At 34.9% G+C, this 12757-nt stretch overlaps 2 protein-coding genes across 2 annotated transcripts; one reads left to right on the forward strand and one right to left on the reverse strand.

Annotated features, from left to right (window-relative positions):
- Positions 1-2627: 2627 nt before the first annotated feature.
- Positions 2628-6735, forward strand: LOC107475323 (pyruvate decarboxylase 2). The gene is made up of 6 exons (XM_016094949.3): positions 2628-3486; positions 4505-4668; positions 4792-5442; positions 5792-5909; positions 6006-6194; positions 6306-6735. The coding sequence occupies exons 1-6, from the start codon at positions 2962-2964 to the stop codon at positions 6474-6476; spliced, it is 1818 nt and encodes a 605-aa protein (XP_015950435.1). The 5' UTR covers positions 2628-2961; the 3' UTR covers positions 6477-6735.
- A 1415-nt stretch (positions 6736-8150) lies between these two features.
- On the reverse strand, positions 8151-12267 carry LOC107475347 (transcription factor bHLH140). The gene is made up of 5 exons (XM_016094977.3): positions 11930-12267; positions 10320-11281; positions 9134-9803; positions 8871-9041; positions 8151-8408 (listed from the first exon to the last, which is right to left on the reverse strand). Exons 1-5 carry the CDS (start codon positions 12074-12076, stop codon positions 8151-8153), a joined length of 2208 nt encoding a protein of 735 aa, XP_015950463.1. The 5' UTR covers positions 12077-12267.
- Positions 12268-12757: the final 490 nt, after the last annotated feature.

Raw genomic sequence — 12757 nt, forward strand, 5'->3', positions numbered from 1 at the left:
TATATAATAATTGATTGAATACTAAATTTTTAGTGTATATAAAATATTTTTTTATAATCAAATTGGTGATATATAACCAATATTTTCCTTTAACTATGCCCTATTATATAGCACATAAATTTTTTAAACACAGCTTACAAAGCTAACCATACAATTGCACGCATGATTCATTCATTGGCACTCACATGACATACCACATGCATGCCTAATGCCTTCAATTCCAACGTTCCCCTCAATTGATCAAAAACCTGCAGAGTCTTCTCCATTGGGTTATGAATTCAATTACCGTCAACTTTTTCTTTCCACGGTTTTGATATTACAACTCTCTAATCCAATGGACTACTTTCATTTAATGGCTTTTATTCTAGAATTTAATTTAATTTTAATTTATAAGGTCTAGGGAGAAGCTTCTGTCCACTTTTTTCCCCCTTAAGCCTAATTAAATGCCAAGTGGAAAGTTTTGGTTTCTCAATTTGTTTTCTACGCTTTGCTCTGTGGATTCCAATATCCAACGCCTACCAGCTATCACTGCATATCTTGCGACCAGAATCCACTTTGCTCTGACCTATTGAAGCTATTTTCTTTCTAACCACGAAATTGGTCCACCTTTGACACTTTTTCTTTAAATTAATTTAATTAATTAGTATAATAATTAAGGTAGCCATTTGTCTTTGAATTTTCTTTCATTTCACTGATGATTCAGGTTGGTATAAAATAACAAACTTGGGGGAGAAAAAGGTAAGCTAATTTTTTAACCACAAATACTATTCAACTAATATAATATACGTATTCCCATATAAAATAATCAAATAAACATTGACTTAAAGTTAATTTTTAGATATTAGTTTTTTACTCAAAACTTTCTGGAACAAGCAAGAAAACAACCAAGAACCTTAAGGGAATTAGAAAGTCTAACAAGCTTGTGTAGAACTATAGATTAAGAACATGAACAGGGTGTGAGAAAAGAAGGAATATTATAACGAACATAAAGCAATATTAAGCCTAAATTATATATATTATATAAGATATTAAATTAAATTTTAGTACTAATTTTAAGCCTAAATTATATTATATATATTATATAAGATATTATAGAAGAATCCATTATTTAAATTTTATAATTTGATTCATAAATCAGTAATTTCAAATTTATTTATTATATATGTCCAAAATGAAAGTCAAACCAAATGCTATTTTCAAATTCTAGTTCTGTCAAATTATAATATATAGGTCAAATTTGATGAGAATTTTCAATCTTCCATTGATTTCGTTTGCCAATATTTGCTAAAATTAAACCAGTCACTGTAACCACGATTAATTTGTGGATACAACGTACATGGTTATTAATTAGCCACGGCAAAGCTGAGCTTTGATTTTGCCGTTTGTTAAGGAATGCCATGATCACGTTCTCGGCACACAATGACAATTCTTCTTTTCCCATTGACCTGTCTTCAAAGCAGTAAAACCAAAAGGAGCCTAAAACCCAGGTAAAATAAAATAGAACAAAGTTAAACTCAGTGTGGAAATAATACTCGTTATACTCCCATCCTTAACGCGTCTCCAAGTATGGAAATATACTACATCCTTAACGCGTCTTTTTTTTATTAAATAGTTAAGTACAACTATTAAGATAATTATTAAATTTTATTAAAATATAAATAATTTTATTTTTCTGTCATTAATTTTTTATATTTTTTCTTTTTATTTAATAGTAAATAGTGTAATGGATAAAATTAATTAATAACCTTTTGGAATTAAAGTAATGATTAATTTGCAGCAAAAATAAAAAGAGATAAATAATTTGAAAATAAGGGAATAATTAATGAATTTAATTTTAATGCGTGTAAAGTAGTTTTACATGTGTATCCGATTATGTAACACCACAAAAATAATTATCTTTTACATTGACTACTGCATAAATAATCATTGGTAGTGAAATAGAGACAAAGACGGAGACTGAGAGAGAAACTAAGAGACAGAGATTGGAAATAAATCTCAGTATTCTGTTTGGTATAAAGTGAGAGACTGAAATTAAAACAAGAATGAAATTCTAATTTAATTTGTACAACGGATAAAATTGAAATTAATTAATTGAAATGAAAGTGTTTTAAGTATAAAATATTATTAAAGTTTCAGTCTTCATTACTAAAAATTTTAGTCTCCTGTGTCCCTACTTTTTGGAAGTACTGAAATACTGAAATTTTAGAGACGAAATAAAAATTTTAGTACTAGCTTCTGAACCAACAAATATGATACTAAGTCTCATTCTTTCAATCTCTATCTCAATACCTCAAAACAAACACTACAACAGATATAATTACACGCCTTTTACAGTAAATACATCAAAATTAAACTCCTAATTAATAAGCTTTTGCTAGTATGGGTCCCAAAATTACTAATAATAGTATCATGAAATGAAGGGTTTGACTAATAATAGTTTCATTTGTATACAATTATGAAAATAATCATTAAATATTTAAGCAATTTAATGCAAAGATCATACCCCTTTATATATATATAAAAAAAAAAAAAAACAAAAAGAGTAAGGAAGTTACCAAATATGCTTGGGCAGTTTCTTCTTTCCCAAGCTGTAAAAGGGAACAAGGTAGAAGACAATACTCCTGAAATCACTGCACCACGGCCATCACCAAAACAAAACCAAGAAACTCCAAAAAAACCGAATACCGCCCCTTGTAATGCCATTTCCATCTCTCATCCCACTGTCTTTTTCATACCACTTCCCCAAGTAACACTACAACTACGTACATACATACACCCTTATATATAAATTCCCCTCTCATCATTTTCCACAACACAACACAAAACAAATTCACCAAATCAAATCTCCAAATCCTCTTCAGATCAGAATCATTCTTCTCTTAGAGACAAGTATTCCATTCGAATCGATATAGTTCAGTGATAAAGCATTTGATATTGAGACGGTTTGTTATTTATCAAGAAATGGACGCAATGTTAGGATCCTTAGATGCATGCAAGCCAGCGTGCAACGACGTAGGATCCTTACCAAACGGCACTGTTTCAGCAATCCAAGGCAGTCACTCTTCATCTCTCGTCACACCCTGCGACGCCACCCTAGGCCGCCACCTGGCACGGAGGCTGGTCGAGATTGGCGTCACGGACGTTTTCTCCGTCCCCGGCGACTTCAACCTGACGCTCCTCGACCACCTGATCGCCGAGCCCAACCTCAACGTGATCGGGTGCTGTAACGAGCTCAACGCCGGGTACGCAGCGGACGGGTACGCGCGGAGCCGGGGCGTGGGCGCGTGTGTGGTTACCTTTACCGTTGGAGGATTGAGCGTGCTGAACGCGATCGCCGGAGCGTACAGCGAGAACTTGCCGGTGATATGTATCGTCGGGGGACCGAACACGAATGACTATGGGACCAACCGGATCTTGCATCACACCATTGGCTTGCCGGATTTCACCCAGGAGCTTCGCTGCTTCCAAACGGTGACTTGCTACCAGGTAAATAATTATTAATTAATTTAATAAATAATAGTAAGTACTGCAATTATCTTTTTTAATTAACTTTAAGGTTTAATTGTCAACCATACTAAAATCACAACAAATTAAAGGTTCATTAAAGGTATAAAATATCAAAAATGCTATTTATACATCAAACCAACTATCGAAATCAGCCATATCTATTTTTAATATTTATTTTGTATTTTAGCGAACTAATATATTTTATATTAGTGTGGTTGATAAAACATATAAGGATTATTTTTGTGTTTACTTACTGTCTTTGGTTAACTATATCATATAGGGATTTTTATTATCTAAATATTACCTCCATTCGAAAATGAAATGTTTCTGTTATGGGTTATATTAGATAACCAACTATTTTTTTTTTAACAACACGAACAACCACTAATAAAATAAAAATACACTACACTCCTAAATTATTCACTTAAATTTTAATATTTTCATTGTCTACTTATATTTTTTCTTGTGTTATTTGCATCTTGAAAACGTATTTGGAGACTATATGTGTGTCCGGATACAGTTGTGTAGATTCGTTATTTTTATTTTAATGGATTATAAAGAAATTAAAACATTTATTTTAAAAAAAGTTATAAATTTAAATTTTACTTATTATGATTCGTGTGACATTATATGATTGCATCACTATGATTTTTTCTTCTTTGTTTATTATTATTTTTTAAGAAAAATGATAACATGCATCAATTTGGGTCATGATACTTTATTCTATGTTGATCACTCGTCCTTGTTTGAAGTCAAACGTTCTGGATGTCTAGTAGTGCTTTATTTTACTGAAAGACATTATATTATTGGCAATGCTTGATTATATATAGCATAATCTTTCCAGCATAGGTAGACTATTTTGTGATTTTTGTTTGGTTACAAATATGAATTTAAAGGGATATTTAGGTTTGCAGATATTATTATTATTATTCTTTGATGCTGAAATGTGAGCTTAATGTGTAATTAAACTAGTTTTTCTTATTGATTTTGATAATAGGCTGTGGTTAATAACCTGGAAGATGCTCATGAGATGCTTGACACTGCAATCTCAACCGCACTGAAAGAAAGCAAACCTGTTTATATCAGCATCAGCTGTAACTTGGCTGCAATTCCTCATCCCACTTTCAGTAGGGAGCCAGTTCCATTTTCATTGTCTCCAAAGTATGATTCTCATCTTCTTTACGTAATTTTATTTTATTTTTCTTTACCACTGAATTGCATCTTCTTCATGTTTAAGAAGATTGCAATGATCACTAATATATTTTCTTTTGATGAATTTCACAGATTGAGTAATCAAATGGGGTTGGAGGCAGCAGTAGAGGCTGCAGCTGACTTCCTAAACAAGGCAGTGAAGCCGGTACTCGTCGGCGGTCCTAAGCTGAGAGTGGCCAAGGCTAGTGATGCCTTTGTTGAATTGGCTGATGCATGTGGCTATGCTTTTGGGGTGATGCCATCAGCTAAAGGACTAGTCCCTGAGAACCACCCTCACTTCATCGGAACATTCTGGGGCGCCGTGAGTACCTCATTCTGCGCCGAGATTGTAGAGTCTGCTGACGCATATTTGTTTGCTGGACCAATTTTCAATGACTACAGCTCAGTTGGGTACTCACTCCTTCTCAAGAAAGAGAAGGCCATCATTGTGCAGCCGGACCGGGTAGTGATCGGAAATGGACCTGCATTTGGGTGTGTTCTGATGAAGGATTTCCTTAAGGCCCTTGCGAAGCGACTTAAGCACAACAACACTTCATATGAGAACTATTACAGGATCTTTGTCCCTGATGGAAAGCCTATCAGCTCTGAACCAGGAGCACCTTTAAGAGTCAATATTCTGTTTCAACATATACAGAATATGCTGTCTAATGAAACTGCTGTAATTGCTGAGACAGGGGATTCATGGTTTAACTGCCAAAAGCTGAAATTGCCAAAAGGATGTGGGTAAGTAGCTTCAAAACTGTGTCATAGTATGTCTCTACCTCAGTTATCATACTCTCTCCGGTTCAATAATAACTATCCACGTTGATAAATGGTATGTGCACACAAAATGCTTACAAAAAATGCTATCTATCCACACAAAAAATCAACCACCAAATCAGCCACTGTGAATTTTTGTATATATTTAACTCATTTTTAATGTAAATTTTGTATTCTAACATGTATTCTATATGGTTAACTAATTTGGTACTGATCTTTAGTGTACATGATTGATCTGATAGTTATTATTGGACGGAGGGAATAGTGTGGGAATAATGTTTATAAGTTTTTAAGAAAGTTATGTTGATAACAGGTATGAGTTCCAAATGCAATATGGCTCAATTGGATGGTCTGTTGGTGCAACTCTTGGTTATGCACAGGCTGTGCCTGAGAAGAGAGTGATTGCTTGCATTGGTGATGGAAGCTTTCAGGTTTGTCTATGCATGATTTCAATCACAAGAAACTTGTTTTTTAACTTGAATTTATTATGGTGTTCTTATTATTGATTTTTGAATTCTATACATTAGGTGACAGCTCAGGATGTGTCTACAATGCTGAGATGTGGGCAGAAGACCATAATCTTCCTGATAAACAATGGTGGATACACCATTGAAGTTGAAATCCATGATGGACCATACAATGTGATCAAGAACTGGAATTACACTGGCTTGGTTGATGCAATCCACAATGGTGAAGGAAAATGCTGGACCACTAAGGTGAGGCCCTTAACATAAATGCAACATTGTTGTCAAAACTTTGGATTATTCTATTCTAGGACTTGAAAATATATTGATAAATTGATTAATGTAATAATGTTTTTGATACAGGTCACATGTGAAGAGGAGCTTGTTAATGCAATTGAAACAGCAACAGGAGCAAAGAAGGATTGCTTTTGCTTCATTGAGGTGATTTGTCACAAGGATGATACAAGCAAAGAATTGCTTGAATGGGGTTCTAGGGTTTGTGCTGCCAATAGCCGTCCACCAAATCCTCAGTGATCCTTTCTATCAAGTTGAGATTTTCTTTAGGAGATGCTTCTACATGAGAGGAATTTTTTTCTTGATATTAAATGGCTTTTAAATATAATGAGCATTTTATATAAGTGAGTGGATAGGACTAGCTTGTTTCTATGTAAATTCATTCATCTAAGTTAAAATCATTCTGCTGCGGGTTTCTTTTTTGCTGCAATGCTTCTGAATCATTATTATGTAGAGCATCTTTTATGTTTCAATAAAGAAAATTTAGTGTTTTACTTGCTTTCGAAGTTTCAATTATAATCACTATTTTCTTTGTTCTTAATAACTCTAACCGTTTATGTAATATTGTTAATTTCAAATATTCATCTTATGTGACAGAAGAATTAAAATTTAGGCAAGTTCAATCTTTATCTAAAACTATACATATTAATTATTCATCATTAGATCAATTCAAGTGTCTTGCTTAGGTCCGTATTTATACAAAAATGTTCAATATGTAATGTGTTAAAAATAATTGAAGACTTAGAAACCCTTTTTTTTTAATTATTCATCAACCTCCACTCCTGCAGATTAAAAATGAGTAGCATTATTTCACTTGTCTCTTCATTCTAACGTCGTTGGATTCCCTGACGTCAGAAGTTCAATTTCAAGTAACATAAGAGGATCTGATTTTCTTATATTTTAATTATTTATTACTGTCACAAATGGTGGTCTTGGACTATTAGATGAAAAAGGGAATAATAATAGTAGCAGTTACAAGTGTCACCGACCTTTTTGTGCACGGTATCTAAAGACAACGACAGGTGTTGAGATGTTTCCGTTTAGCTGAACACCTACCTACCTGCACAACAGAAAATTACAAAATTCTTATTTTTCTCTGACACCCAACTTAAATAACAGATTTTTCAATTTCGTAAAAAAAAAATAATGAATTTTCTAAAACTACAAACGTGACTCCCACTATTTGGTTGTTACTACTTACTACATGTATATTTTCACCATCAGAGATACCGATTATAAGTTCATTACAAGGGAGATTAAACCCTACCACTTGAAGGAGTTACATGATAATTATTAAATATTAATTTATATTTATTAAAGTTACTAATTTAAAGAATATGTTTTACCGTGGCACCAACTAGAACGACAATGTCATAAGTGATTAACCGCAACTTAACTTTGATAAGGATGGATCTATGACTACATGAGGAGATTTAACAAGTCTACAAAAGTTTGGGTGTTGTACGTTTAGATTATTTTATTATTATTTCTTCTATTTTAATTTTTTAATGACTGTATACCAAAATTACACACCTTTCTAGATGTTCAAATATAATTTGTCTAAAAAGAATAAATAAATAAATCTTGATAAAGCTAATGAGAAGAATCAAAAGTTGAATGTGCTTGTCTAGCCCAAATCAGTTCTCAAAGCAACAAAACAAAAGGGAACATTAACTTTGCACAAAACTTCTCCACAACATTGTTAATGATAACTACTGTATATTAATTTGAGAAAATTCAAGCCGTGTAATTTAGCCACTAATTAATATAAGGTGATCATGGGTAGATAAACTAGTTTGTCTTCTTTTCTCTTCGGATATATAGGCGGGAAACAAAAACAAAAAATCTACAATGCAATCCTCAACTATACACTGGAGTTTCCCCTAAAGTACCCAAAAGGATAACTCAATTAGTCTAGCATAGTAGCAATGTAAACAAAAGCTTGTCATTTGGATGCGCACTTCTACATCTGTGGCACCTCAACTCCATGGACAACAGCTTATCATCATCTTTCAGTGTTGCTTTCCCATGACTAGAGACCTCGTCCATTACGTCTATCGAGTCGCGAAAGAAAGCAGTGTTGAATGAGTTCCAGTGCTTCTTGTTCTTCATATGTTTTGAATCAAAGTCCTGGCTGATAACATGTAAATGCAGTTGTTGCATTGACGGAGCCTGGAGAAAAGAGAGACATCCATAAGGCTCAGCATGCATGTATAAAAGAGAGATTATCAGCTATGCAGCTCCCTAAAATTTTGGTTTACATATAATAACCTAAAAAAATTGGAATAAAAAGCTTAAACAAAAGCATTCATGGGAGTTACTTGTAGATGTAACTTCTCCCCCAATACTAACAAGCTAACACATGGATGAGTAAATTTTATGAAAGCATATTTCTTCCACATTTTCAAAATATTCATTTTAACCATTTTCCTTGGTGAACCATCACTTCAAGTAGTCTATAGTCTATTACTAGTTCAATTTAACCACCTCTAAACTCAGACAGGATTCCTTTCTATTTTTTTTTTTAAAAAATTGAGAACGTATTTTTGCCAATGTCATTCATGAACCAAGCCCCTGCCGTCTATATTTTAATAGATAGGGGATAAACTAGTCTTTAATAAATACAGTGCATACTGAGTGATATCCAAGGCGAAAGACCAGTGAAGCATTCTCATCTAGGAACTTCCTGGCCCACTTTAAACCCACATCATGCATCTTCTTCAGCAACTGAAAGTGTTCTTTCTGGACATCTTCCAGGCAATCAACTCCTCTGGTACGAGACAAAATGAGAACATGTTTCTTTGCCTGCGAAGCAATACAGTTCCTTTGTTAGCAGAGTCAAGCATGAAATGAAAAATGAAATAAGGAGGGTGAATAGGAATAGGTAATGTTTTGACCTTAGGATAGAGATCATTCAGAACAACAACATCCTCTGAAATCTCAAGCAAGTCATCTTTATGTTTCTCAGGATGCATAGCCATTTGATGAAGAGCTTGTGCCCATGATCCCCATGCCTTATTCATGCTCCCACCATTTCTTCTATGCTCCGAATCTACCCTTTCATCTCTGGAATTAGAGCTCACTCCAAAACTATCCTGAATTCCCTTACATTTTTTGCTCTTCTCAGACCCATGATCAGCATCTCTCTTATTCTTTTGATCAATATTTGTCAAATTATTTCTGGAATGACATTCAGATTTATCCTGCAATTTCAAAGCCTTTTTTACAATGTTTTCATTTTTTTCTCTAGATTGCCCTGCCTGGGTCCTCACAATTGATGCAAAGCCTTCAAATAGGGAAGCATAAGCATCTTGAAGAATTTTGCATCCTTTTTCATAATCATTGTTGAGACAATTTGGCCTTTGAGGGTTCATATTAGGTCCAAGAACATGTATGACATGGGTTACACCCTCTGTAACAAACAAAGGAGAAGATGCAGGTAGAGGGACAACAACAGCATTTCCAGGTGAAAGAGATTTTGCTCTTTCTTTGGTTGCAGACTCCAGTTCAGGACCCGCAGCATTAAAAATGGCTGCATTAACACCTCCACCTCCAGGTTTTAACCGCCTGCAAAGGAGCATTCATTTGACAAAAAGGACATGTTAAAAACGGAAGTTCATGAGACAAAAATATACTCTATCAGAGTCAGTTACATGTTAATAAGATTGGAGCCTGTGGAAAAACAAGTCTATTTAAGAGATCCACATTATCAGGATGCATGCATTGGCAGTTGAATTGTGTTAGAAACTGAAGTTGCATAATATGTATTATGTAACTAAAAAACAAAATAATTCAGTAGATTCTTAATTAATATGTAAGCTTGATTCTAGATCATGATGATAACATTACACTTGATAGACATTTCATTGTGTGAGTTCAGACTTCAGACACCCAGAGAAAGTGGAAATTCTAACAAGTGCAACAGGGCTTGCCATCTAACATTCATCGTTGTCTAACATATGATATGGGTGAGAGTTATCTTCTAATGTGTTTGTTTACTACAGATCTACTTCAATTAGATGGATTCATCTTACAACAAAATCCTCAATTATGTTCCGATAAACTGAAATAATAGAATCTTACCAGTTGGCAGCATTAGCTATGACATTACAGTTTAAACCTCCTGTAGAATGAAGTTTAGTAATGTCACCGACATGGGTAAGAAACTTTTGGGTGTCAATGTGTTTTTCAGATGCTTTGGCTTTAACCAAGGAAAGAATCTTTGATTTATGAGTCAAATCAACCAGCACAAGTCTAGCATTGCCAAGCTTAGCTGTAAACTCTGCAATCTTCTCAACAATAATATCAGCTGCCTTTTCATAATTGAATTGGAAATCAGATGTTGAAATAGATGGAAATGCCAGAGTGGGAGCATCATCCAGAGAAACTCGACTGGCATGGGAACCATCGAAGGCCACTCCCTGGCTTTCTCCTTCCTTTGACTCTAAGTTGGGATTATCTAGAATTGGGTATGCCATTTCTACATCTTTGTGGAAATAATCATTTTTCCCAGGATTTTGGGACGTAGTGTCTCCACTTCCATCAGGTCTTGCTGCTGCATCAGGGGCTGGCACCTTTTTTAGGAACTTCATTATACCAACTTGAACTTTTGAATCTGGATTTTTCTGGCCAAAGCAGCCATGTGGGAGGTTATCCAGTGGCCCAAGTGAGCCGTATGTATTAATGGCACCTTTGACATCACTTTCACTCTGACAAAATGTTATCCGGCTATAGCCTTCGCTTAATTTGGGCAGCTCTTTCTTTTGAAGCATTCTATTCACAACTGCTGCAGCTTTTCCACCCTGAAGGTTTCCTTCATGGCCAGTCCGTTTAACGGATCGAGAAATACAAAGTTTAGCAGGAAGATCAAGCACAACTGCATGCACATCTATTTTGTGCACATCACCTAGCTTTACGAATTCGGAGCGCTGCTCTCTGTCAAGATTGCACCTATCAATAAACACACTCTTATGATCCTTCAATGCACTAGCTGCACTGCTCAGGCATTGAGCTTTACTTCCTGCTTTACCATTTCCAATGGTGTCCTGAAAGGCATTATAACCTACATTAGATCAAATCCAAAACTCTATACAGGTCACAAGGGGTTCAAAGTAATGGGCAATCATTGGCAGTACCAGCTGCTCTGCTCACAAAGCAAAACTGTCTAAACCTCACTCTCCTCCCGTGGCACAATGGGCTACTCTTTTTGAGCTTAACAACTAATTAAGAACTCCTAAATTAAGAAGTTCTCAAGGGTACAGATCATCATTATATAATTGATACAAGAAGCACTGATTAACCAGAAGCAGTCTTACTACCGGTGTGGATAACACCACTTACAACACCCCCTCCCTGCTCTTTTCTGAACATCAAAGTCACATTTTTAACATTTTGCCCTATTTGAGAGTAGAATTCATTACGTCTCAGAAAGCCATTTTTTAGTACAACATGAGAAGTTGAAATATCTAATTTCTCAAGAAAAGCACTTCTTGAAACACACAAAGCAACAATCCTTAAGGGCATAATAAGTTGTTTCGCGCATTTGTTTTGCCCATCAATATCCAATGCTATATTAAGCCCCTATAAGTTACTAGCTAAAAATACCGAAAAAACTGAAAGGTGAAAGTGAAACCCAGTGAGGCATTTCATCAAACAGGTAAAAGGCGGAGGCAAAGAAAGAAGGAAGAAAAAACCTGGCAAACGCGAATCCAAGGGCGAGTTGAAGAACGCATCACTTCTTCACAGAAAGTTGATTTGCCACTTCCCGGTGCTCCCACTAAAATGACTAAAATGGCCTTTCCCTCTTTGGGTCGAGAAGCTTCGTCGACGTCCATGTCCATCTTCGCAAAAACACGATCGTTTCTCCTCTTGAGATGTCTTCAGTTGTGAGTGATCGAAAAAGCACGAAGCAAGCAACTCCTTTGCGTCTTGCTATGCGGCAATTAGAGGATGTTTACCTCACGTGGGAGTTTCGGAGTCTTCAGCCTTGTGTATGTGCCACGCGAAAAGAGTAACCTTTTTTTGGATCAATAAAGTTATAAATCATTCACAACTTTGCTGTCTAAATCGAGCAGAGATGCTTAAACAATACAGAGAACTAAGCATATTTGTGCATCGTACCATTGAAAACAACAAAAAAGCCGGAGTCAGACCGAGTAAAACATACATATCAGTCATTTGTAACAGCAGCGGACAATCATCGCGAACTAAGTTTTATTGAAAAAGATGTCAAGAATTATATTTAAAGAAAGTACGAAATATTTCCGAATAAAATGATGCCAAAGAATTTGGGAAGTACTTATTAAAAGAATCAAATTTTTTTTTGAGGTTAACGTGGAAGCTGATCAGTCTATCAAAAATGCATTTTGGGCTGATACAAGAAATAGGGTTGCATCGAGTATTTTGAAGATGTTTTATTTGATAACACTTACAACACAAACAGATATTCGGTTTACTGCGATATAGTTTTCGGTTCATAGAGCTAACAAATTTCGGTTCATAACTATTGTTGGTGTCCATTT

The sequence above is a fragment of the Arachis duranensis genome, chromosome 2, assembly GCF_000817695.3.
Source record: "Arachis duranensis cultivar V14167 chromosome 2, aradu.V14167.gnm2.J7QH, whole genome shotgun sequence".
Classification (NCBI taxonomy): domain Eukaryota; kingdom Viridiplantae; phylum Streptophyta; class Magnoliopsida; order Fabales; family Fabaceae; genus Arachis; species Arachis duranensis.